The following is a 26,821-nucleotide window of genomic DNA, read 5'->3' as shown; positions in this document are numbered from 1 at the left end:
GATGGCGATAGCAAGATATTGCAAATTGGTGTAAATTCAAGGGAGTAGTTTCGCAATATTAGTGGGATGGGGAGGAGAGGAATATGCCAACATCAGGTTTTTCCCTGGATTTTGCTCACTTTCTTCTCAAAGTTGGATGGGGGGGGGGGGGGGTGCGGGGCTGAAGCCCAAGTTTAGGTGAATTTTGGGGAGAGGAAGAGGCAAGTTTCCAACTGAGTAGCAAACTGCACCCCTGGTGTAAATATAACACCTAACATTCATCAGAGCGTCACAATGCGAGAGCTGATATTTATCTTGCTATCCCGCGCTGTGTTGCCTACGCCCGCCTGCGACGAAACCCCCAATCAGTCGCAAAGGTAGGCTATACCAAGCTGGTGCAGGACGGGAAAAACGCATAGCTGGTGGTGGTAATGTGCGTACGATCAAGCCGACTCCTACTCGTGACCATATTTATTTAGCCGGCACCACCCCTGTGATTGATCTCGCTACACCTGTGACCTTTGATCTGTGCTGGAGTGTCGTTGTTACTAATAAACAAAAGGTTCAAGCCTTCTAAGAAAAAGTCTGGGCTGTTGTCCTCCCCTTCGGTGAGATGCTTTCCTGGATCCGCCTCTTAAACCTTGATCTGCCCTTGCGATAGTTGTGCGTTTAGCATATAACGCTTGACTGACAGCAGAGTATCAGCTATCACATAAGTAAACCTGCATTGATTGCGGTACTGAAGCCTGCGTCGATTTGCCAGGGCATGACCTTCGTTACATAACCCATGGTCCAGCCTGTAGTGGGTACGGCTAATGTTTGTTTTTTTATTACGTATGAGATCTTGTTTGGAAGATCGGTTTCCTTAGAAGGAATAAGTGTATGCTAGCGCATGCCTCTGGAAATACAGAGGCCTGTCGTGGCATGCCACCCACAAAGCGCGCCTTGGTCTGCCTTAAGAAATGTGTCCCCCCCCCCCCCCTCCCACTCTCCGGATAAAATATGGTTTAAGGTCTGTGATGAAGGTGTGTTTCTTCCCAATCGGAAAATCCGTTGATGACGTCACAAGACGTCATCAGCTGACCCGGCTTGCCGCAGATTTCCCCACTTGAGGGGGTTGTTTTGCCAAGGCTTAGCTGAATTTCCGAACCGATGCCTTGCTGGTGTAATAGCGACACCGCGTGATGATTTTGCGTCAGGTGTGACTTGTGACCGAGCTCGGCGCGTGGTACTGGGAAGGCTGGGCGCTATCGTAACGAGGTCACTGCCAGCCACGTCGATGACTGGTGCCAGCTGTGACAATGCGGTGGTCATTTTTAATGCGATGCCATGTTTTTAGTAAGTGGGATTGCTTGTGACGCCCAGGTAGTGAGCCCTGTGATGGCCACAAGTGTGTCCGTGGTCATCGCGCCGGTCAAGCTGGTACCGCGGCGCGGCTGCCGGGAACGTTCAGGGGACACGTGTGACAACCGGAACAGTCACGTGCAGAGAAAAAGTGTGCAGCATGCTGTTCTTTCGTGAGCAGCTGGCGTTACCGCTACACCACCTGGCTTACCCGCATTCCCCACCCATAAGCGCACGAGCTCGCAGACGGAGCTGAGCCCAGCGGGCGGTGCTCACGTCCCTCTTCCGCCTGACGTCAGTCGGCCATGACCAGCGGCTGTTGCATCACCCGGTGACCCGGCGTGGCAGGCGGCGCCTTTGGCCGCGCCCGCGCGCGAGGTAGCAGTCGCTCAGTCGGCGCTGGTGAGGTCGGAGGGTCAGTCGACACTGCGAGCGAGTCTGTGACGGCGGCGTCCGAAGGCGGGTCTGGCTCGATGGTGCTGCGTCCTGCGATGGCGGCCGGCCCCGGGCGGTCGGCGCGGCCTGGGCCCAGGTCACGCGCTGATGGGTCACTCTCGGCGATGGTGGAGGCGGCCGGGCATCTCTGGCTCGAGGTGAGGAGCCCAGCTGGAGCGCGCTGCTGCCCCGCTCGGCCTCCTGTCAGCTGATTGACATGTATGCCAGTTTGTCCAACGCACAGGGTTTCTAGATTAGGGTTTCAAGAATGTCTGATGTTTTGTTGAAGCTTTCTTTGTGAATATCTTCCATGTGAATAACAGCGAGTCTTCCGTCCAGTTTCCCCGTCCCCGTCCTCTACCATATGCTCGACAATGAAATTATAAAGGTGAAATTCTTAAGGGGAATGCCCCACATTTGAAGATATTGAGGCATCAGATGTGATGAAATAGGCTCCTTTATGACTGTCGGTATACTTTAAAGTGGAAATGAATGCTCCAGACAACACAGCTTCTCTGTTTAGTAAACATGCTCCTCAATACGTCATTGTTTGGTTACGTCATCGTACCTAGCAAAACATTGCTGAGAGCCAATTTATGCCTGCTGTATCTGGCAGTCGTGCCTACGAACGTCAGATATAAACGAATCAACAATTGTATTTGTTTGGCCTTGATCTGCGCATGGTTCATGGAATGGCAGGATCTGAATGGCATTATTATGACGTCATGGGTGCTTACGTGACCTGGGAATAGTTTTCTCGAAATAGTTTGCACATTTTCGCGGGCGTGTAGCTCAGAGGCTGTGGGGGTTTAAGCCTCAAGAAGGGCAGGGCTGTCAACTGCACCGAATGATCATCAAGGTGGATATTTTAGTTCATAACCCCTTTCAAATGTGGAACACTCCCTGCAAAGTGCACGTGATTCTACTGAGATTCTCGCCTTTTACCATCGGTTACACACAAAGTGTCACACCGGTCATTCAAGGTAATACGGAGACCTCAGAGCGAAGAACAGTAGCAGGGGTAGGTTTGAACTGACCGGAGCTCTCCAACGGAGATGCGGGAAGCAGGTTTTGACGTGACTGATGGGATTGTGCGTAGCAATTACAAACGGCCTCAGTTGATCTGACCTGACACGACCACTGTAAGAGGCAATCGGCAGCTTCAACGATGTGGCGCACATCTTATGGAATTCGTGACTTACTGAAAATGGGGTTTACTGGCAAGCTGCTTTGTGTTTAATTCTTCCACTTTTTGGTGTTTTCACAAGTTGCGTTGCTTGCGCGGCATGTTTGATCGTTGCGAGACATCAGACCTGGCGGATCCTCCTCGGACTCTCGGAAAGTTATCTGCTGGCCAGCCCGGTTTGGCACAGCCTCGCCTTGTGTATTCGATTGTCTTGCGTGATGCCGATAGTTCAACCACTGTGCAATCAAATCGCTCTTTCGGCTTTATTTCATCAATCTGGGCATAAGCTATGTATTTACCTGATACATACATGTCGGTCGGTAGTCGGCCCACGTATGGGAACATTAAGCATGTGTTGTGTTAGTCAGCATCGTTGGTGAATGCGGTGCCCTCCGGGCCCAAATGCTGTAAATTTGGGTTCACGCGAGCCGCTTTGAGCGCTGGCTACTTACCCACTGTGCAGCCGCGCGCATCAAGCGTATTTGAACCGACCAATGTTCAGTCACTTGCCACTCCAGTTCGGGGTCAACGGTGAAAATACGCCCACGACGAATGCTCCAATCACAGCGAGGATCGCGTTCGATGCTAGCGTCCAGCGGCGCGCGCTGCGGTCCAGCGTCGCAGTAGGCCGGCGGGGGCACGGAGACCGGCGACCCGTCGGTGATTGGTGGGTGTGAGTCGCATCACTGCGGGTCAGAAGGCGCCTGTGACTTGGACCGCCACCATTGGACGGGTGCCGCGGCGCCAGCGCAAGACGTGTGGCCCTGCAGTGGTGCCACACCCGCGCGCAGCAAGCTGGGTCTGCCACCCTCCCGGGGAACAGCGCTCCAGCTGCGGCACGCTCTGCTGGAATCGCGAGCGGAGCATACAGCGCTGCGTTGGAGACGGACGCCGTGATTGGACATACGTTGAGACAGTGCCGTATCAAGTAAGACACTTGACGCAGGCATGTAGGAAGAAAGTCTCCCTCTAGGAATATTTAAAATCGTTTGGAAAGCTCTATCGATCTAAGGATCTCACTTATAGCTAAATTCAGGCGGGTCAGGTGGGAGAATTTATGACAAGGATGCGTGTGAGTCTGATCTAGGTCAACCTCGATGAGCCATGGAGGCTCTCTCTTTTCCAGATGTCTGTTTATATGAATTATACCGTTATGTCCATCATTTTGCTGTCAAGGTCTTGCGAGCTTTTCATCGGCGGGACGATGTCAAGATTTCATCACCCGTGTTTGCCAGAGCTGACTAACCGTCATGCAGTGGACGGGCGGAACGTTACATGACACGCTGCACCACCACCCACTATCTTGCCGCTTTTTCCATTTCACACATAGTCTCCCCCGGAAGTTTTTATCCGGGGTTTCGTTGCATCATGCCGGCGGCGCGACCACTTGAGTCACGGCGGAGGGCCTTGCTATTTTCTGCACCGCTTTCTCCGCGGCTTTCCCAGCGCCGGCTAGGTGGCGCTGCTGCGGCGGCCCGCATGGCTTCCGCGACTGGGCACGGCGTCGGCTACCCGCCGCGGACGAGTACCTCATCCGTTGACGCGTCGACCGGCGCGAGCGCTGATCGCTACCCGGACGATTGCAGGATGCAACGCGACTCTCAGTCACGTGTTTTACCGCCAGCGGCTAGGTTCGCACCGTTCGGGGGCGGACGTTGACTTGGCAGTAGTGTGAAGCGGTACAGGGGGTTGCGGATGAGGCGGCACCGACACTCGAGGCCGTGGCAAGGAGCCCTCCATCGCGGTGGTGTAATGCGTCACGCGCCTCTTGACATTGGTTGGCGTGACCCTTCCTAATCGGACGTCGAGCAGTGAGTGCAGGCTTCCCCGCTTGATTACGTATCGGCGCTCCTTCACTGACCGGGCGGGAGGGACGCGCCCCCAACGGCTCGAGCCTCGTGAAGAGGACTTCCTGACCCGGCTGCCGCTGTGTTCCTCTAATCCACGTACGGCCTCAGTCGCTGTGTCGCAGTGCGAGCCACGTGAGCGGACTTTCCGATCTCAGCTTCGACGGTTCCCTGTTGGAGGGGATCAGCACCCCGAGCGGAGTGGATCAGCGCCCCCTGGCGGAGTGGATCAGCACTGGTCTGGTCACGCCAGCTCGAACGGTCCCCTGGTGGAGGGGATCAGCACCCCGAGCGGAGTGGATCAGCGCCCCCTGGCGGAGTGGATCAGCGCTGGTCTGGTCACGCCAGCTCCGACACCAGCTAGCGGCGTTTTTTGCTTCGCACGAGTCAGCGGCTCAAGGAGGTGGCATTGGAGCTGGTTGGCGGCGAGCCGTATGAGTGGGAGTTATGCGCTAGATGAAAGGACGTATCAGTCCGTTTGGCGTCCTTTTGATGTTGCTTTGAAAGGGATGGTTGCCTGTCTGCGTGTTTTTAATGGGATAGCTATTAGCTGGAAAGTTTGGGGCGGTGTGCGGCAAGAAGAGTTGTCTGCGAACGTGACCCTGGCGACCCTGGTCACCCAGACGTTGGCTATAAATTACAAGGAGGGGCCCTCGTGATAGCCTTTGCACGCTATGTGCAAGAAAAGCGAAGTGGTTGTTAGCAAATGGTTCAAGGAAAATGTTACCATAGCTTTTAAGTCTGGTGAATTTGTTTGGCATACTGATGTAATTTTCCCAGTTTTCCTTAAAATACGGCATCCATCATTATCATTAATGTCACATACAGTCTGTCACAGACTTTTCACTCATGCAACGTACCTCGCCGTACGTTACAGACCTTGTAAAAACCTTCACTTATGACGTCCGCCGTAAGGTAATAACAGGCCAACAGACTGACGTTTTGATGTGTAAAGCTGCGTTTGCTGTCTGATCTTTTTCAAAGCTACATCATTTTGCAACGTCATCTTTCCAATAAAATTGTCCCATCTCGCTCTAGTGGCGCTTGGCGGGCTGTGGTCTATGGCATGCGTTTGGCACTGATGTCCCAGACCTGCTCTAAAAAAGTATTTGTCTTACATTGGGTGTCTCTTTTTCACCGAATGGTGAGAAGTTTGATAGAGGCAGATAGAGGTTGTTTGAGAGACCGCTCGTCGTCGTTGTGAATAACGTTAATGGGGCGGAGCCTACCTAAATTGTTTTGTGACTTTATTGGTTCTCGGAACAAACATTGTGGTAAAGAGCGGCTTTTGATCACAACGAATCCAGACAACTGAAGTAATAACTTTTGCCATTGGTCTTGGACGGCAACACTAAGAACGAAAGCACAAACGCAATGACAATGCCAACGATTCATTCTTGTCCCCTAAGGTTTCTGTTAGACATACCATTACCGCATTGTTTCAGCATGATCAGAAATTCCTGACAAATATGGCAATGTTTTGTAATCGAGATTTTCGTGTAAGCCTAGAGAATGATGGAATTATGCAATATCTTCGCTAGGCCCGATCACTTACCCTTATTGTCTGCGTGGCCGTGGTGTCATCTTATTGAACTTCGAATTTGCCGTTAGGCAACTTGGCTGTTCTCCCAGACAACTTGTTAAGGATGGGTGAGGTTGACGATATACTCTGTGTTGGCTCCATGGGCGGTCGATCCATGTGATGGATCCAGACGTGTGTACACATGTCATCAATGATGAGGCATCAGCTCACTTTGATCAGTGTTTTCGTATGAGGGCTGTTCTCACATACCCACGGAACTCGCATAACTCGCATGACTCACGCAGTTCACATCACTCACGTACTCGCCTCCCAGTCCTGTGCCCGTCGAGAGGTCCGAGTTTGTCAGCACTCCTGCTGGTTCACGGTAGATGTGGCGCCGTACGCATTGCGCAATGGCGTTTAATGACAACGTTCCAAGCTTTCAGGGTGGAGCTCATTATTCCCCGAGTCAAGAGCACAGTCATTTCAGGGCGTCTCAGTGAAAAAGAGTGCCCTCGTCACGCTGAGACACATTGGCGACTGATGCATCAGCCTAACGACAAGTGTCGTGTTTATTCCACTGCTCATTGCTAACAAAAATGTTGCGGCACAATGACGTTTTCTTTTGGACTGCATTTCATCAGTGCCTGCGTCATGTCGGTTTCCACTTGGAGAGATAACCTTTCCGCATACCTCGTGTTCGTAGTAAAGCCCGGGCGTTGACAACGTGTGCAGGCTTCGTGCTACCCCGGAGTGCCCGCGCACGGATGACGCTTCAGTCGGAAGGCGTGCGCCATTTGGCGGCGGTCTCCCGCCGCCGGCAGCCGGAGCGGAGCTGCTGGGTGCCGTCCGGGCGCGTGCCGAGCGGCCGCCAGCGCGTCCGGCTGGCCCAGATTCGCTGACCCTGACCTTATCACGCTGTTTGTACGTGGGGCCGGCGGCAGGCCGCTGGTCATCCCCCGGTGCCGGCCACGAGCCGCGCAGCAGCGCCCAGCTCTCCCGGCCGGCCGGACGACACTCCGCCGGCTGACCCGGCCGCGCCGTGCGCTGGCCGCCGTGCGCACTTCGGTTCCGATGAGCGCCGTCAGAAATGGTGGCGTGGTTGTGAGCTGAGACGGTGGCCCGCTGCTGGTGTGCTTTGGCGTGTGGAAGGTTTGCAAGTTCTGACGATGCGTTGGCATGAGGGTTGGGTTCCAGAATTCCTTCGATGCTCATGATGACTCGCCTGAAGTTCTCACATGCTCGCGTTTCTGTTTGTTGACGGATCATCGCCATGCTTCGGACTTGGTTCCACTAGACCAATTATCAGATCACGCTGAGTAATGCTGTTGGCCAACTGAAGTTGCGCGTTTCCCAGTGCCGTGCCGCTACCATAGCTCTGCCTGCCTCGCTCGACCTAGCCACCTTGCAGGTCATCAACGTCGCGTGCAGCCAGCGGAGTCTAAAGCATGATTGACACCAAGATGTGTTGTAATGTGGACGAGATGGGAGCGAACAGATCTCTGTCACACACTGCTACCCGTTTTATGGCATTAGGTAATTACGTTGAGACCAAAAATTTCACAAGCTCGATAAAAACACGTTGCAAGGTGAGACCTTTCGTCCTCGGCGCATACACGTGAGAATAGAATCGCTAGAGGTCTGAACACCAAATTTTGTGGAACGCTTGAAAGAACGCCTTTCCCCTTCCCGAAACCCATTTACTTATGCTCTACGTCCCTGGTGTATGGGAGGTTTTGATTCGATCGCACGGCCAGCAGATCCTTGGGCTAGATACAGCTCACAGGCCACAGTTGTCAGCTTCACGTGTAGCTTACAGTCTTTTACAGTTAACACAGCTCATCTTTACGTGACAGGTTTATGCTCGCCCGGCCTTGACTGGGCCAACGACAGGTCGGAACGTGATCGATATCCCGTCGCCAGGACGAACGAGTTCAATTTTTCCAAACCAGCAGTAAAGTCTAATCTGTCGTGACGCGTCACCAGGTGGTCGGTCTCACCGTCCCGGACCGTCTGGCTGGCTGGCTGGCGGACCGGGCTGTCGGAGCAGGCGGCTGTGTGCCCCTCCCCAGTGGCGGCCGCACAGGTGGCCGGGCCAGCTGCGAGCCCGGCTATCGGCCCCCGCCCTGACCAGTCCGACGGGTAACGCACGTCACGGCGCGTGTCCCGATAGCGTGCCCTCGGCGCATCCGGCCACAGCCCCCAGGGGCGCCGCTTGGGCGCCGCCACCATGGAATCCGCGCGCCGCCCTGCCGGACCTCCAGCACGTGGATGGGAACGGGCAGTGTGCCAAGGTGTACATGTTGAGTGCATTGGCTTGCATTGCAAAATGTCGCGCACGGGAAGATTGCGAAGTGAACGTGACGGAGTCTCCAGACTTCTGAATCTGCCGGCTTTCGGTTATCCGCTGCAACAGTTGCCCGCTGGTTCAGGTGGAGGTGGACACGTGCTGACTGATGGGATATAGGTGGCCACGCGCTGACTGATGAGGTAGAGGTGGACACGCGCTGACTGATGAGATATAGGTGGCCACGCGCTGGCTGATGAGGTAGAGGTGGACACACGCTGACTGATTAGGTAGAGGTGGACACGCGCTGACTGATGAGGTAGAGGTGGACACGCGCTGACTGATGAGGTAGAGGTGGACACGCGCTGGCTGATCAGGAGAGCTGCTCCAGCACTGGCCAACCAGCTGAACTAACCTCGGGGATTGCAGCCATTGGGCAGCCATTCCAGTCCGAACACGCCCGCCGGGGATGCCGTCGCCGAATGAGACAAATATGGCGGCTGTAGTGACGCGTCTAACGGTCTCTCACCGCACCCTGACCGTGCGCCGTCCTTCACTTTCACCTGAAGTCGTTGAACAGTTTGCCCGCTGGATTTGTGGCGTCCCAGATCTGTGATCATCGCAAGCATCGCAATGGTTATCCACGTGCGTGGTACGATGTGGAATGCCTAGCCTGAAGTACGGCCATTGTGCTTCTCATTGCCTATGTTATGTTTCATGTAGTTATTCCATTTTGATCGTTTTCGGCGGCATTCTGTCTTTGGCTTTATCTCGGCAGTTTGCCTTCGGTTGATTTCTTTTGTTACTCGTGATTGAGTCGTCTTACGTACACGGATCGTTCAAGCGGTCGCTTCCTCCACACTCTGTGAAACCGCGATTGGTCGGCGTGGCGTTTGGGCAAATATCGTAGGCAAACGAGAGGAAGGCTGATGGCCTGCTGTCCAAGCCTGCGCCCCTGCTGCATCAGCCCCCCGAGCCGCGCTGCGGTGGCCGAGGCTGGCGTCGCCTGACGCTGACCGCGGCGCCCGGGGCGCTACTCGAAACCGGGGGAGCGAAGGTCCGGTCCGACGGCACTGGCGCCGGCTCCGGCCCGCACCCCGCACCCCGCACCATAAAACGGTGACGCACGCGTGCCACGTCTACCCTCCGCTGCGCCTCCCGCTCTCGGTCGTAACGTTATGTAACCGGCCCGACGCCGGCTGGCGCTGCCGCTCGCTCTGCGCAGCTCGTAGAGCAAACCGGACCGCGCTGGCCCAGCTGGAAATGGCGGGACCGAGGGCGACGATGCCTCCCTCATCCGTCTCGCGTCCCCTCCCGCGTGTAGACTTCTGGGGGTGCAGCCGTCCGACTGGCAGTCCGGCATGTACCGGTGATCACCGCCCGGTGAGCGGTGTCTCGCCGGTTGGGGATGAGAGTCTCCACCCTCACCCTGGTGGCAGCGAGTCATTCATTCCTTGCGTCTGCTCTGCTCTCTGCTCGGCGAGCGGCCACGGGGCCGGCGGACCGGCCGCGGCGGTCGACGGCCCGGCTGTCGGGGACGGGACCGGCCGGCTCCGCGCCGCGGCGGGGCGCCCCGTCGTTTTCCCCGCCATCCCCTGGTGTCGGCGCCGCCTCGTCGGCTGGGATCAGCCTCTCCCCGACCGCGGCCGCATACGGTACACGTGCACCGAGCGCGGCCCGCCGGCACCAGACCGGGCGGCTCGCTCGATGGCCGTGACGTCACGGCCGCGGCCACGTCACAGTCGACGGCTGAAGGCCCGGGAGACGGTCGTGACCGCATGACGCCGGTCTGCGGCGGAGTCGTCAAAGTCAAGGCGACAGGGAGCGGTAACCGCTACTCGTCCGTCGCAACGAGATCACCGCACGACGCTGCCGCCGTGAGTGCGCCGCCCCGTCATCGGGCGCTCACCTCGGCCAATGGGCGGCGAGCACGCGCTCACACCGTGCCCGTACCCTTCCACGGAGCCTGTCGCCATGGCGCCCGGCTCCGGCAGCCAGCTGGAGCGCGGAAAGTTTCGACGTTCGTCAGAGGCTCACGTTGACACTATTGTTATAGCCTAGCGGGGACCGTCGCTGCTGCCGAGTGTACGTGACGCTGCTGACATGCAGCTCAGAATGGAGCTTCAATGAATGACAGCGTGTAATGAATGGTAATGGCGGTCGTGGCCATTTTACGCTAACGAGGTCAATATCGTAGTTAATTTTGATGGGAATGTAGGTGTAAGAGGAAGGAGACCGAGACGCGTGTTTGCAATTGTCCTGTGGATGATCATTGACTTTTGCATCAGTTAGTACTGCACGCTACTTGCGAACATTGCACGTCTTAGTTGCTGGGGAATGCGAGATAGATTTATGAGATACTTTTAAGGTTATGATGATGCTCGAAAAGAATTAACCCGGACAGGGGATTGAACCCCGCATTTTTAGACCGTTGCTGCGCGCCTGCACGCACACAATCAGCTGTTGGCCCGTCGGCGTGTTTGAGCAGGCGTTGACCCTCTGGCGTGTTTGAGCAGCTGTCACCTGTCAAAACGCGCAGGGGGCCGGCAAGCGCGCGCCACAGGTGCTTCAGGTGGCCCGAGAGCGGGCTGAGCGAGCTGACCTTCACGGACGTCAGTGGTTATCTGTTGTATCGCGGACACCAGGGTCGTGGAGAATCCTCTAGGAAAGATGGCCAGGATTTTGGACAAAAGGAACAAAGCGCTGCCGACAAAGGCCACGCCTATACCATGGAAAGTGATTGTAATTCTTCGAAAATGACGTAGCAGATAGGGGATGCCGGTGACTTTTGAAGGACAGTGTGTGGATTTCCGTCCTTCGTAGAGATTTTATGCGCCTTAACATTTTTTTATTGGTGCGAGGTGCTTCAGCGATGGTGCCAAATCGCATCACCCTCGTTTGTGGGGGGGGGGGGGGGGGGTTGACTTTAAGATGAAGAGATCGTCATACAGGTGGAAGATCACATCACGAATTCATCCAATTTCCATTCAAGCAGAAGCGCAGACATCTATGGTGAAAGCGAAAAATCAGTATGTTGGGACAGCCCCCCCCCCCCCCCCCCGGGCATCCCCTTGGCTTCGCCTGTGCATTCAAGTAGTGGCATGCTCTCACTATTGACTTTCCACGGTGGCTGCACGCTGCGAAAACGGTGCCGACTTGACACTGGACCAGTGTGTACCCGGATAAACTATATATGTTTTAAGCTGCAAAAATGATGGTCCCATTCAATAATTGCTACTCATTGCCGCATTTCTGGCTGTTTTCTTGTTGAATGGCCAGGCCAGCTACAGGCACGCTTCCGCGGCCGTTACCCCGGCGGACTATCATCTGTGCCACTCCACTGTGGAGCGGCGTGACCGGCATACCGGCACAGTCAGCTGGTTATCATCTGCGCCACTCCACCGTGGAGCGGCGTGGCCGGCATACCGGCACGGTCAGCTGGCTCTCATCTGCGCCACTCCACCGTGGAGCGGCGTGACCGGCATACCGGCACGGTCAGCTGGCTCTCATCTGCACCACTCCACCGTGGAGCGGCGTGACCGGCATACCGGCGCAGTCAGCTGGCTCTCATCTGCGCCACTCCACCGTGGAGCGGCGTGACCGGCATACGGGCACGGTAAACTGGCTCTCATCTGCACTACTCCACCGTGGAGCGGCGTGACCGGCATACCGGCACGGTCAGCTGGCTCTCATCTGCGCCACTCCACCGTGGAGCGGCGTGACCGGCATACCGGCACAGTCAGCTGGCTCTGATCTGCACCACTCCGCCGTGGAGCGACGTGACCGGCATACCGGCACGGTCAGCTGGCTCTCATCTGCGCCACTCCACCGTGGAGCGGCGTGACCGGCATACTGGCACAGTCAGCTGGCGATCAAGTGTGTGATCGATCGCTCGCGGGAGGAACGACCCCGGCCGTGTCCCATACCAACAGCGGGGGAAGTCACCCAGCTGCGTGCCCTTCCGCTCCCACGCACGGCGCCGCGCCGCGCCGCGCCGCGCCGGCGCCGGGTGGGTGTGGCCCACGTGACCTGCGCGTGAGCCGGCCGGCGGCGCTGGGGCCTGTCACGTGACCGCGCCGTGCGGAGGAGCCGCGCGCGCAGGCGGCGGTCGGGGCATTCGTCGGCGCTGGCTCGGAGGGGGAGGCGGCGAGCGAGGGACGCGGCGACCGGAGAGACGCAGTGTGGTGCAGTGAGGAGCCGCACGCTGGGCATGATGCCCGTCGTTAAGCAGAACCGGTCTGCGCCTGTCACCGTTCCCGGGAAGGTAAGAGCGAACGGCACGGAGGCGTCCGGCGGCCATGCGAGTCCGCTGTCGGGACACACAGCTGGCCCGGAGCCACCCTCCTCTCGCGACGGGTGGCCGGCGCCGCGGCAGGTGGATTACGACTGAAAATTCGGACTCAGACGGTCTGAATGGCCCGAATCCCGCTCATTTTCGAGTGTCAACAAATCCTCAGAGCTACACCGAGTCCTGAAAGGCGTTGTAATATATTTCATGCATAAGGTACCATCTGGATTCACCTTGCCTTCATGTAAGCTACAAACAACACGTGTAGGGGGGTTGGGCATCGGACTGGGTCCTCCACTGCTTTGTGCTCGATATTTTGATGTAAGTATTCGAGTCCATTCCATTATATTCTAATCCGAATCCACCTGCCCTACGATTCGGCTTCCAAAATGTCGCCAATTCTCGGCTCTGATTAAGGCATTCCTTCAAGTGTCTGCTGCCCGTTACGTTCCCCGTTGTCTCCCGCGGCCTGCAGCAGCGCGGGCCGTCCCGACGCTCGCGGCTGAGACGGATCTCCGGGCCGGCGGGTTCTGACTAAGCCCGTCCGCCGGTCGGCGCACGGCCGGGCCGGGCGGCCGGCGCGCCGTGTGCAGAGGTGGCGTGATCGCCGCCGGCGGCCGCCGTCCACCGCCCCGCCGGCCCGCCGCCCGACGCCCGACGGCCCCAGACACATTACAGACCGAGCTCCGGGCAGCGGGCCGCTCTCCTAACGGCCAGGCCGGCCCGTCGGGCAGGGTGTGGTCTGGGAGACGGCAGGCTGCTGGCGCCGGTGCAGGGCGTCACCCAGGGCTAGCGGGGCGGCTTGGCGCCCCGTGCCGCGCTCCGCCGCGGGGCCGTGTTTTGGACCCTTCCGCGGCGACCGGCGGCGCATGGCCCACCTGCCAGCTGGCCACGCTCCATGACACGCAACCAAGGTCACGGCCGCGCCGGCCCGGTCCGGTTCGGCCCCTCTGCGGTCGAGCTCGACTTGGGCAGCCGCTGCGGTCTGGGCCCGGCTCGTCTTGGCAGGCGGCACGAGAGGGCTGCGACCCTCGTCTGACCGGACGCCCCGCTCTCGCGCCGGTGCCGGGTCATTACTCACGCCCTGGGGCACAAGTGGTCCAGACCGCGCCCGAGCCCTGGGCATACGGTGCACGTGTACCGGCCAGCGGCGCCGCTGGCACAGTGCCGGCCTCGCCGCCGCGTTCGGTGGCCGCCGGACAGTGCGGGTGGGAGGCGGGCGCCGACAGATGAGAGGTGCGGCTGCGCGTGACGGCTGGCTCCCAGCAAGCGCGGCCGCCTCGTCGCCCATGCGGTGATGTAACTGCTGGAGAGGGAGGCGCGACCAGGATTGTGTCGGCTGCCTGGCCGTGTTTATTTGTGATGACGCTAAGCCGCCGATCGGCGTCTGGCCGATTCGAGGGTCGGTACAAAAACGGCCGGCGGCGGACGACCGGCGGGCTGTCGTCAGGGGAGAGCGGACGTCCGACCGGCCCGGCTCCGGCCTGGGCCGGCCCTGCCCGGCCTGGACCGACCCTACCCGGCCTGGACCTGTCCTTCTTCGGCCTGGACCTGCCGTGCTCGGCCCGGGCCGGCCCTCTCCTACCTGGACCAGCCTGGACCGGCCCTGCTCCGGCGGCGTCGGCTCCCCAGGATGCCGCTCGCGACGCCACGCGGGCGGGGCGGGGCGCGGTGGCGGGGACCGGCAACACCATTACCGCCGCCGCAGCGTGATGCATTCCAAATGAGGCCGGATGGAGGGCCCGCTGTGACCGCCTGCCAGTGCTGACCAGCCACGTCCTTGGTCAACGGGAACTGAGGATGAGTGCCGTGGTCAGCAGGCGCCGAACTTCCGCGGTCGTTGGGTGCTGAGGTCGTTATTATCAAATGCAGCATCATCCCAGGTTTGGCTGCTGCTGACATCTTGCAGCTCTCCATATGAGTTGCTGTGAACATCCTGGAAAGGAATGGTGAGCTAGTCTGTGTGAGATGGTCACTTCCGTGGTCACGGGGGTACTGGTCGGCGGGAGATGGTACTTCCGTGGTCACTGGGTACTGGTCGGTGTGAGATGGTCTCGTCTGTGGACCCTAAGTACTGGTCGATGGGTGATGGTCACTTCCGTGGTCACTGGGTCCTGGTCGGCGTGACATGGTCACTTCCTTAGTCACCGGGTACCCGCTTGAGTGAGATGGTCACTTCCGTGGTCACTGGACACTGACTGGTGTGTGGTCGCCGGCTGCCTATCACTTCTGTAGTTGACAGATCCTGACCGGTACATTTTTGTGATTGGTCGGTATATATCAGCCACTTGCTTGCTTACCTAGCACCAATATGGCACTTCCACGTTAAACAGATGCTTGGGAATGTGGTGTGTGGTGTACGAAATCGTCATCGGTCTGATGATCTACGAGATAATCGATGTGTGTTACTCCCTGCGCTGTGTTCAACAAGCGTTTTCGGTGTCGATTTCGCCTGTGTTTTCGTGGGGTGCTGATGATTCCACCGATCTGAGATGTTCCTGGCGCGTGCGGTCACGGACAGTTACACCACACCGCTTCATGAGGAAGTCGGGCCATTTCCTGCCAGACTTCCTGCCCCACCCTGTCATTTCCGTGGTCAGGAGGCCCCAGTCGATCACGCGGTGGTCAGCAGGCACCGATCGATTGCGCTGTTGTCGGGAAGTGCCGACCAATCATATCCACCACATGTAACGATCGATATCGCCAAAAGAAGCGGGTTGTCTCACTGGCAGCTGGATAAAATGGTGCGGGCGGACTCACCCGGCCCCGTCAGGCCGGCCTGGTCCTCGAAGTGACGCGGCACATTCTTGGGCCCCGTGGGTGTGAAGTTCGTTGCTCCTCTCCGGTCACCTTTTGAATTATGTGGCTGAGGTTAGGAAGAAGACATAGTTGTGCGCGCGGAACTGGTCGTTTAAGTATTGTTGTTTTTTATTGTTTAATATATGTTGGCTAATCATGAGCCAACACCAGTGTGATCAATCACGCTTGCTTCTCCAGTTCTAGAGGCCCGACCCTGATATGCATGTAGGTATTTGTCGACTGTAGGTACTTTATTAAAGATTAGCTGTTATCCCATGCAATACAAATGGCAGATGTGACTCCTCCATCATCCGTCTATGTATCCGCTTTTCTCGCTTCATCCTGCATCCCCGCGGCCGCCTTGTTTTGTCAGGGGCGGGACGCAGGAACCAGGCCGCGAGTGGGCCGAAGTGCCCCCCGTCCCGACGCCAGGCACATACCCCGCAGACGCGGTCCGCGCGCGGACTTGTCCCGACGGTCGGGTGCCCAAGTACGACTAACGTAGTCCTGCCCCCCACCGTTATCCATTGTCGTTTATATCAGAGTCTCGAAACGGTCATAGCTGTTGAAAGGGTTATTTCGAAAGGGTTAAATTACTAATCGAAGTAACCAAATAACCAGCCTCCTCCATCTTGGGATCTGTCTATCTAGCCCTGCTTAGCCAAGATTTCGTGTACAAGGGATTGAAGCATTGGAAGGGATGGGAGCCTTAAATTCACATCGTGCTGTGGTATCTTGGATGAATATAAATCCTCCCATGAAGGATTAACCACAAAAGCCTTGTGAGCTTCTCGAAAGTGTCAATCGGCTGTGTTTTTCTGGGTGGAGGTTTTGGTGATGGGCGGAATGACGTCACAGCAAGGCCCGTCCCATTGGGTGTGTGTTTGCGGGAGGAGCTGGCCCACTCGTCCGAGCACGCGCTGGTCCGGCGGGTGAACAGAACGAGAGCGCGACGGAACGAGACCTGCTCCACCTAGCGGGAGCTCTCGATCCATCTGTCAAAGCGGAAGATTTGCGCTGCGGGCGTGAAGACAACTTTTGCTCTCCGATATGCTGGGCGTTTGTGACCATCGCAGCAAACAAATCCTGCTACGGTGCATTTTGTGGAGGAGGGCGTTTTTGAGTAAAAACTTGGAAATCCCCACCCTCACCAACTAACCCTACAAAGAAAACGGTGGAATTAGGGCTTTTATGCCGGGATTAGAAAATGAACGCGGTGCATGAATGCGGTCAACCCCCTTCGTCACACAGCCAAAACATCACGCCGCAGAGGGATAGCTGGTCGCCGTGCTCCGTGTTGATACTTGACTGTTTACTTCCCGAGATGACGCAGATTGGCCACATGGAGCCCGGCCTTAGTCAAGCACATCCGACCGCGTCACTGGGATGTTTGGAACCAGCTGCCGTGTCCCAGCGAGTGGCTGACACGTCTCCGGCGTGGCGACACGTCCGGCTCCGGCTCGGCCTGTTGACGTCAACGGCGGCGCCCGGCCGGCTGTCGGAGATCGCCCCGGCGGCGCGTCACAGTCACCAGACCATCGATCGCCGGTCCGCCCGCCGGCCCCCGCCCCGCCCCGCCCTCGCCGCCCGGCTCCGGCTCCGGCTCCGGCTCCGGGCGGGCGCGGGCGCGACAGCCGGCGTCGCGGGGCTGGTCAGCCGTGTTTGCTCCGCGGCGCTGAGCTGCCGGTGGGCCGTGTCGAGGACGAGCGCGGCGGCGAGGCGGGGCTGCACCGGACCGGTCGATCGGAGGCCAGGGCGGCCGGGCGGCAGGTGTAGCGCACGCCCGCGTCCGTTTGATTGCTAGCCGTCCGACAGCGTAGGCCTATTCGGTGGTAAATGACTGAGTAGGTGGCCAGTGGTGCTCACCGAGTATGTTGGAGCCGACTTCACCAGCTGGCATCACATGCCCTCGCAGTCGATGCGCCCCAAAACACCAGACATCATCGGTCGAGAGGAACGCGTGACGTCAAGGCGGCCGCTGTCAGATGCTGGGAGATACCGGCTGACGGGATGTCGGATGGACGATGTTTTTCGGGGTATTCCCGGTCCTGGACTACAGCGACCAGGCGATGTGGCCGGTGGGGTCGTTCAGAGCAAATCGCCTGTAGAGGCTTTCCAGTATGTTGAGTGTTTGGCTAAGCTGAGTGTCGATGGCGGTACCACAACAGATGCTACAACATCTTGGTCTGTTGTTGTTCCGCAAATTACGTTAGGTTTTTCCACGTTGTTGGCTCTTATCACAGGCGCGCTAAGTGTGGGAGGGGCAGTTGGCATTGCTTGTCATTACAGCCTCTACACAGCATGCGGAAGGGAAAACTTGTGCGTGAGCGGCTCGGCCGCTGCCAATTAATTTTGATATCTGCCACCAAGTATGCATGTTGGTTGGACGTTTATGTCCGGGAACAACTAATGAAGCAACGGCGCATAATTTGGTGGATTAAGCGCGGCACGTCTTAATGGGCTAGCGTGTCATTTTTTCAATGGGGTCCATATGAAGTACTTACTTTGTGACATTGAACAAAGGTAAAAAGGCCGCACTGGCCCGGCACGTTAATCGTCGGCGGCTTAACGACACAAAACCCGTTTGCCCATGGAAATCCGTGGTTCCCGCTACGAATCAGAGGGACAAAAAGAAATTAACAAACCTGTGAAGAGATTGGGCCTACCCATGTTTGGCTTGATTTGGCATGGAACGGGTAGAAAATTCTGGGGCCAATTGTCAGTTTTGTGAGTGTAACGTGTTCCAAACAGCTGCAGTGTCATCGCTTTTACGCTTTGCCTCTGGCGGCTACGTTATGACCCAAAACATCGCTTTGCCAAAACAAGCGTGTAAAGTATTGCTACTGCTTAACCATAGTCCGTAGGGCCAGCATAGCTAAGGCCGAAGCTTTGCAGAACCTTAATAACGTGAGGAGAAAACCCGGCAAAAATTAATCCCTTGAGTGTACCGCAGCTGTGCTCATATTCGAATCAAAACGTTTTCAGTGAGCGCAGTCTATTTCAATGTACATGTGCAGCATGGCACTGGCAGTAATGCATATTCATACAGCCTTCGCACATTATGATCCGTCCAGTCACAACATGGAAGCATTCGCGCATCGGCAAATACCTAAAGGTATCAACACTGTGCCGATACATAAGCTTCTTCAAAACGCGATCCCGGATATTCCTGTCACACGCTAGTGGTTCGCAACAATGTGAGTGAATCTGTTTGGCTAAAAGTGAAGCTTTGCCTAGCCTGAAAAGACATTAAAGTCAGTCCCTGTCACCAATTCTCTAAATCACAAAACAACTACGTTTTTGCTCGAATTGTCCATATACTCTGGAGATGCTGTTGTTGAATTATGATTCCCACATCAATAATGCTTGGGTCACGTGATCTCGTTGCAACCAGCCATCGGGATCAAGGCGCTTCTCTCTCTGCGTGTGGTCGGTACAGGCTCTGTTAACACCTCGGCTGCCAGGTCTGCTGACCCAACCCGTCGTCCTCTTCCAGGGTAGTCTGTGTCCCACCGGCGTATCTGCTGACCCGGTTCGTCGTCCTCTTCCAGGGTAGTCTGTGTCCCGCCTGCGTGGCGCATTCTATGGACTGTCCGAATGGCGGCATTGCCGGCTTCGGGGGCGGCTGCGGCGGCGGTGGCAGCGGCGACAGCGTCACGAACGGCAGCATCACCAGCGGCCACAGCCGCCACGGCCGCATCGCCGGCGAGCCGCCGAGCGAGGCGCTCTCCCGCTCCACCATCCTGACCAAGGCCAAGCCGTTCCCGGTCATGGGTGAGTACCGCGCCGACCAGCCCGCCGGCAACGTGCTGGCGAGGGGAGGTCAGATACGGGACGGAGCTGAGTGGAGGGTCAGGACAGACATGAGACTGAGCTGACTGGAGGGTCAGGTCAGGCATGGGATATGGCTGATTCTGTGGTCAGCTCGAACAGACGGAGCGGACTGAATAGTCAGGTCAGATGTTGAATATAGCTGACTGCTCAGCTATATTCTGATCTTATATGGTGATCAGAACAGACGGAGTGGACTGGGGGGTCAGGTCGAAAGTGGCATTTAGCCAGGGTACTGGAATTGGGGCCGGATGCATTTGTCAGCTTTCAGCTCGTTAGGAAACTTCAGAGTCTGAATTCCTGAACTGATCATGTGTCGTCCAGTCGCCCTCGCCAACTGGACGGCACATGGGAGTTGAGCCCAGGTGGCACGGAGTAAAGGAGGTTTTAATTCTGGCCGAGAATGAATGACAAAGGCTTGTCTGAAATGGCATCCCTCTGTACTGACCGTTACTTTCTTTCGATGGCCTACCTGGTGACCGCCATTGCTGCTGTCTTTACGACTGGTACGAAGGGGTGATGACGTCGAGTGAAGGAGCTTGGACGCTGGTTCTTGGACTCGAATGTGCCGATGGCACGCGGCGAAGGGTTCTCTGAAGTCGTTGACGATTGTTCGTCGCGGTGGCGTGGTTCCACTGCGTGTTAGCTACGAGGCCAGGTGTGGGTGTGGGTGCGGGCGTGTGTGGGTGTGTGGGTGGTTGTGGGTGTGGGTGTGGGTGTGGGCGTGTGGATGTAGGTGTGGGCGTGGGGGGGGGTGTGTTGGGGTGTGGGTGTGGTTGTGGCTGTGGGGGTGTGCGTGGGTGTGCTTGGGCGTGTGTCAGTGTGCGTCAGGAGTCTCTCTCTGGGTGTAGACTGAGTGGTTCGCCAGCTACGAATGAAAGGCATCCTCCGCAGACTGCCTGCCTGCTTGCTTGCTTGTGGAGTTGGATGTTTTTTTTCTTGCGAGGCCCGACGCGGCTACAAACACTTGGTATTAGTTTAGTAACATTGTTGGGGCAGTTGGTGGCCTAGCAACATTATTGGGGCCGCTGGTCGTAATTTTTACATCACGCCCGGTGGCCGGTATTTATTTGACGATGCGAGAGGTTCGTAACGTTGCATTAGGCTTTCGCACTCGTTTCGTATTCGGATTCGTATCGTTGTAGCAGACTTTCTTGGCTACAGCACCAGGTGGTGTCCACGCACCTGTTGTCGGAGTACTTCTACGGCAAGTTGATGCAGACTTATCCGACGGGCTTCAGCGCGTTTCAACCCCTCGAAGTTGTGGGAAAGGCTGCGGTTACTGATGATGGATGTGACGGTTGATTGTCAAATGTAATGGGACAACCAATGCATAGCGTGTTCCTTTGCCGCGGTTTACGACAGGTTCACAGGTGTGGGCTTAACCTGCATGTTTCCCATCTGGTTTTGCAAAATACCAAGCAAACTCTGATTGGCGCAGTACCCTGTAGGTTACCACTCGCCAAACATGTCGATGGGTGTACAACTAAACCTTTTGGGTACGTGGGGCGCATTATTTGAAGAGACTGGTCGCACTCCAAGCTATGTTCTTAATGCCATGAGCCATATGGTATCAGCCTTTTTGCTGACCGTTCGCTCTTAACGCTGTATAAGTTTTGCAAAGTCTTTGCTTCATGCTGCGTCCTTTGGGAGGTCATGCCATTTGGTTCATAAGATTAGGGCAATGCATTCTGGTACGATCTCAGCAATACTCAAGACCGTGCAGTTACTCCGGGTCATCGGGTCAAAAGGGCCGAAATTGCGATATCTGCGCTTTCAGGCGAATGTTTGCTACATGTGCATTTTAGGAAAAAATGATAATGAAAAGCTTTTTCGGGGGCATCCGTTTAATGTGCGTGTAGCTGATCAGCCGGGAAGGGATGAACTTTAAGAGGCCTTAGCGGCTTTGGTGAGTTACCGACGGATCTCAGACAAAGTACTTAAGAAAAATGTGTCAGAAGTTCGTCAGGGTAGTGCGTTGCATATCAGCTGCGTTGGTCAAAATATTGAAATGAAGAAATACGTATAAGATAAAGTTCGCGTGATGAAATCTTCGTCAGGAAGAAGTTCGTAACAAGAATTGTCCCGCGCACAAAATATTGCATGGAAAAAGATCGTACGCAAATGTTCGTCAGTGATAAGAGTTGGTGTGACAAAATTACTGGTGCAAAAGCTTGTATGCGATATATGATACAAGTATGCAACGTTCGTGCGCAAATGTTCGTTTAGAGATAAAGTTAAGCAGAGCAGCAGTCACGTCCGGTGCACAGTTGTTTCTATACAGGAGCCCGGAGTCCAGAGAGAAACAATACACCGCTGTATCCGCTTTGATTAGAAATTTCTTCGCACCCACCCAGTATTGCCCAATGCTCCAACTTTAAAACTGCCCTCCGAATAGAGCTAAAAAGATGTGCAGCAGAATTTTGCACCTTGAGCGAGAACTGTACAGCAAAATTTTGCACCTTGGGCAGAACAACGTGCGGCTGCTTTCCCTTGGTCTTCGCGGGATGACCTGGAGCGCAGAATGCGCGGTGGCATCCTCCGCCCCAGATCATCTCGCGGAGACCAAGGGTGTATTGACAGCGACAAGGACGACGAAGAATATATGTCGTCGACATTTCATCTCTCTTGACGTGATACCCCATAAATTCTGCGCCGTTGGGTGTTCGCGGTGAACCGGACGACAAAGATGGTGCGTGACGTCACAGAGACGCGCATTATCTTTTTCTGCGCCTCGATCGGTTTGCAACAGAAATGGCGCAGCAGATTCATTATGATGTCATTTTGCGTGCGCAGCACCGACCACGGTTGATAGAAATTTTTAACAGGTTACAAATAGCGCAGTTTGCAGTTTCCATTGTAAGAAGCATTCAGAGTGCCTGCAAACGAAAATATTTTGTGTTTGTATGTGCAGTTACTGCCACGACAGTTACGAATAAGGCGAAGGTGTCTCGAAACGATGTAAACAGAAAGCGCGTCGCGCTGCGAACCCGGCTGGAAAACATTCAGAACGTTCTTGGTGCACTGGGAATACACCCCTAATCTCCGCGAAATGAGCGAGCTGGCGGCGCATAATGTGGTAACGGGATGGTTGATGTGTCCTGGAACACTTTCCATAAGAACTCCCGTAAAGCGATTACGCTTGCAAACTTTGTATCTGGTCCGTGCTTACGAACATTTGTGTACGGACTGCAAAAAACCGTATTGTGACCAAACAGTTGTTTACTTACAACGCTAACAAACAATTACATATGTACTTAATGCTTGCGACCTTTTGTCCCGACGAACTTTTGTCAATACGAATATTTTACATAAGTACGCAAAACCGTGCCCTATTTGATGACAGATTTCAGCATGCAAACTTCTTACTTCATGTACATCTGCTGACGAGCTGTGTGAGCTATGGCGCAGGTACTTAATGCACACGTGCTTCTTTCGTGCAAATTTTTGGCCGACGCCGCTGTAAAGAGGCGCCCCGGGGACAAGAGCACATGAAATACACGTACATGCCAGCATGTTGTCGTCCGTACTGGAGTCATCAATGACGATGGTTGTGGTACCCTGTTTACCCATTTGCCATGAACAAGTAAGCTGCAGATGGCGAGGGTCGCCGCCTGTGCCGCCGTGACGGGCTGATGACCATGCCAGGAACGCGGCCTGGGTGGCGCGACGCTCATATGGCATGCCACCTGACCAGATGGGCCGCTGCGCTGCGCCAGACGTGGCAGCACTGGCTTATATCGATTGGCGACGACACCCTCGGGAAGCACCATGAATGCAGGGAGCAAGAGGTGGGGCGGAGGGCTAGGTGGTGCCGTCGTCACCATGGTCTCAGGTGGCGCTGTCATCGCCATGACCTAGGTGGCGTCGTCGTTGCCGCGATCCTAGGTGGCGCCGTCGTCGCTGTCCCAGGCGGCGCAAGCATTGGTACTGTTCGCGGAGAGAGCTGCTGCTGCAGCCTGGTGGCCACAACGGCAGTTACTAGTGTTTTCTCTGATCACGAGATGGTGTTGAAGATAGATCTGCCGTCAAGCGTACATGTAGTGCTTCTGAACAGTGTCGCAGCGACCCAGCGAACTTTCGTAAATTTGAATTTTAGATGATGAGGTATAAAAGGTAGGGTTGCTATTACGCTGTTTTGTTGTTCAAGCCATGATATCGGTAGGGCGTAAGCTACCGTGGTGGAAAGCAGCCGGCGTTGCGGTTGATGGTATTGCGCACGAATGCAGCCCCGCCCCGCGAGGCGGAAATTTAGTGTTGTGTTACTCGCACGATTCAGCAGGTGACATTTTTGGTACCTCGTTTTCCCGCCTGCTTTTGCAATGATATGCAAGCAAAGATGATGTGCGGCCAAAAGGCCATCTCGGAAACGGCAGTTATGTTAGGGGACGGATTCTCAGCAGACGATATGAATATGTTGCAATGTACAAGACCCGTTAAGCTAGACTGCCATGGAGCTAGTATGCGGCGTAAGGTTAATCCTTGACACAGAGTCGAGTGCTGGCGGGACCTGACCATGCAGAATTGCGCCGTCCCCTTCCATCCCGGCCATCCAGGGGAGAAAGCTGGAGCTGGCCCTGGTGCCTGTCATGCCACCTGTCGGCGGGTAACGGAACCAGGAACGACCAAGCTGTTTATTTTGAAATTCAATGACAACGTCATGGCATCAGATCAAGCCAATGGACTTTACATTTGGCCTGATTATGAGCGAACAGCATGAACTTTAACTCTCATGGGTCTGAATTAGTGAAGTCCGATGACCGGCTCGAAATGCCAGATGCTGCACGTTTATTTAGCAAACTGCCCAATCTCGGACCACGTTTCGTGATTTCAGATTTACGTCCTCTCAAGCTTGCACTATTTTATGACGGCGTAAACACTCAGCCTCCACATAAGGATAGCGTTTCTACTGTTCAGAACGGTTTAATGCCGTCGCTTTAGCCTTTAATGGATGACTGGCAGATGGATATGTCGCTGCTGTCTCTACTCCCTGCGCGGTCCGCGTGGGGCTGCTGATCTGTCCTGCTCAGCTGGCCACGGCCGGCCGGGCGGACACTGCAGCGGTGCCTGTATGGCCGTGATCGGCTCCTTGCGTCGGTAGGGAGTCAGAATTCGCCTCCAGCAACGCTGTCCCTCACGCTCTCGTTTCTTCATTCTCCAAGCATTGATATGGAGCTAATTTATTTCGTATGTGCGTATGTGTTTGGGGCCGATGTTTTCTGTCCTCTGGCTGGAGGTAATTTCTGTCGCAGATTTGCCTTGTTATGCTGTTACAAAATTACTATGCTTCATTATTTGTCTGGGTAGGCAGTTGTCCGGTACACTGCAAGGTCTGTCGGTAAAATTTATACTGGACAGCATAGAACAAACCGGCTTAACTCCCGTGCATTTGGCTTAAACCTTTGTTGGATCCCATGCCCATTGTTTATTCACGTAGCGTGGCAGTAAACTTGTCTGCCCCACGGGATCAAGCGTCGGCTTCGTGACATTAGGGCGTGGTGGAATGTCGCCCCACCACGTCGAAGCATTACCACGAAGCCAGGCCGGTACAGACATCGTAATGTAATGTATTTTTCGGCGGTTACCTGCCCGGGTGCTGCCAATGCGTATGTTCACACGAGAGGTCGCGTTTTGCGGCGTCCCATGCCGGACCCGCCGCCGCCCGTGGCCGCGAGCCGGGCCGCCACAGCAGGGCTCCGCGGACACACTTGAGGCGCGACGCCCGATGCTATCTGCTGCAGCGCCGCGCAGCGGAAGCCAGCCCCCGATTGGCCGGCGGCCAGGCCCGGTGCACGTTAGCAACTGGCAGCGAAGCGAGCCGTTTCGTAACGTCCCTGGCAGTGAGAGCGGCGCCGGTGTGCGGGGATTGATCCGCGCCGCACGCTGCCAAATGTCGCAACACATCCTCCCTCGGCCCAGACGCTACCCGCCGGGCCACACGATCCTCCCGGCCTTGAGGAGCTCGGGCGGGTTTGTTTGTGTGGTGCGGTTGGTGAAGGCTGCTGAAGACCCCAGGACGTAGGAGGCGCAAAAGGAGCGGCGACACTCTGTCCTGACACGGCTGCCAGGCGGGGCCGCTTTGTTGGGCTCTTCGCCGGGAATGCCCTCCATTAAGATGATGACTATGAGCATCTGGTACTGCAACCTAGCCGAGGCTTAATGTGCATGGCGAACGATAGCAGAGCGAACAACATGCTTCCCTTCAAAGCAGCGGGTAAGGAAGAACTCTGCCTATGCAGGATAGCGTTGGAGAACCGGGTGGAAGTGAACGTTTGAAATTGGTATCAATAGTAACCGCATGCCTTTGTCGATAGCAAGGGATTGGCGATTGCATTGGAAAACAAACAGCAAACGTGGGAAATTATCTTCCATTAGGGGAAGGCTCAAGTAACTCCCAGTTGCTGCAAGCATGAACAAGACAATTCACGCTTGAGGCATGCTGTATTCAAGGTAGGAGCAATGTGGTATACATGTGTAGTTTTTTAAGAACCACTTGTGTATATTGGTTGCACGCCGCGTGCACCTTCTCCAAAACACGTGTCACTTTATATATGGATTGTGCCTAACGCACACGATCGTACATTCATCGCGAAAGCTGAGCGCATCAGTCGGTGCGCCCGAGAACGCCAGTCCGATCGCAGATGCGCGCGCATGTGTTGGCGCACTTCTGACGTCATTCGGATCTGGTAGCCGTAAGCTCGTCTGAAGTGACCCCACTGCGCATATGCTCGCTCAAAGCTGATGAAATCTGAGGCGGGGTGGTTGCCCGGACCTAATTTGCATCTCTATGGATTTGAGGCATTGACTGGTCAAAATTTGTATTGAGAAAATGTAAACCTTTAAAGGAGATTCTTGATGCTTGTTGTGATGGTACTCGGGCCTGGACATGAGATTCTCAAGTAAATACGGCACGGGTCGCATGCACTTGCGATGTAGCGATTTCCAATTGTCCAGTGAGAAAGTTGAAAATAAGATGACGCTTATTTTCGCGACGCGACGCGATGGCGTCCAACTTCATGTCGTAGACACGACAGCTGGTGTTTGACGTGCGTCGTTTCTGGTTGCGCCAGGGTGCTATTATATTGCTGGCTTTGGTCGATCAGTTGGCACGCTTACGGTTGCCACTGGAACTGGAACGGTCAGGAATGACGACGCGTCGTTATAGACAATCGAACTATGTCACTGTCATTATCATGGGTTAGAGTCCGCCCTGAAACGACCCCGTCTTACTCCAGCTGGTGATCAGATGGTGTCTTGTCTGACGCAGCACATGGGCCGCACAGGCACCGATCCGGCCCGCTGA

The 26,821-nt window shown here is 55.9% G+C and overlaps 1 protein-coding gene across 1 annotated transcript; it reads left to right on the top strand.

The window, feature by feature from the left end:
• Window positions 1-1,747: 1,747 nt before the first annotated feature.
• LOC119096668 (uncharacterized) lies at window positions 1,748-26,821 on the top strand. Its single transcript, XM_037219560.1, has 3 exons — window positions 1,748-1,916; window positions 19,239-19,461; window positions 26,754-26,821. The coding sequence occupies exons 1-3, from the start codon at window positions 1,797-1,799 to the stop codon at window positions 26,819-26,821; spliced, it is 411 nt and encodes a 136-aa protein (XP_037075455.1). The 5' UTR covers window positions 1,748-1,796.

The sequence above is a fragment of the Pollicipes pollicipes genome, unplaced genomic scaffold (genome assembly GCF_011947565.3).
Source record: "Pollicipes pollicipes isolate AB1234 unplaced genomic scaffold, Ppol_2.1 Scaffold_4295;HRSCAF=5057_pilon_pilon_pilon, whole genome shotgun sequence".
Classification (NCBI taxonomy): Eukaryota; Metazoa; Arthropoda; class Thecostraca; order Pollicipedomorpha; family Pollicipedidae; genus Pollicipes; species Pollicipes pollicipes.
This window is presented reverse-complemented; position numbering and strand designations above follow the sequence as displayed.

Excerpts from the sequence above, each read along its gene's own strand:
- LOC119096668 (XM_037219560.1), top strand. The coding sequence starts at position 1,797 with ATGGTGCTGCGTCCTGCGATGGCGGCCGGCCCCGGGCGGTCGGCGCGG. Across the intron at positions 1,917-19,238 it reads CCGGGCATCTCTGGCTCGAG|GGTAGTCTGTGTCCCGCCTG; the intron begins GTGAGGAGCCCA and ends GTCCTCTTCCAG. Across the intron at positions 19,462-26,753 it reads CAAGCCGTTCCCGGTCATGG|CTGGTGATCAGATGGTGTCT; the intron begins GTGAGTACCGCG and ends GTCTTACTCCAG.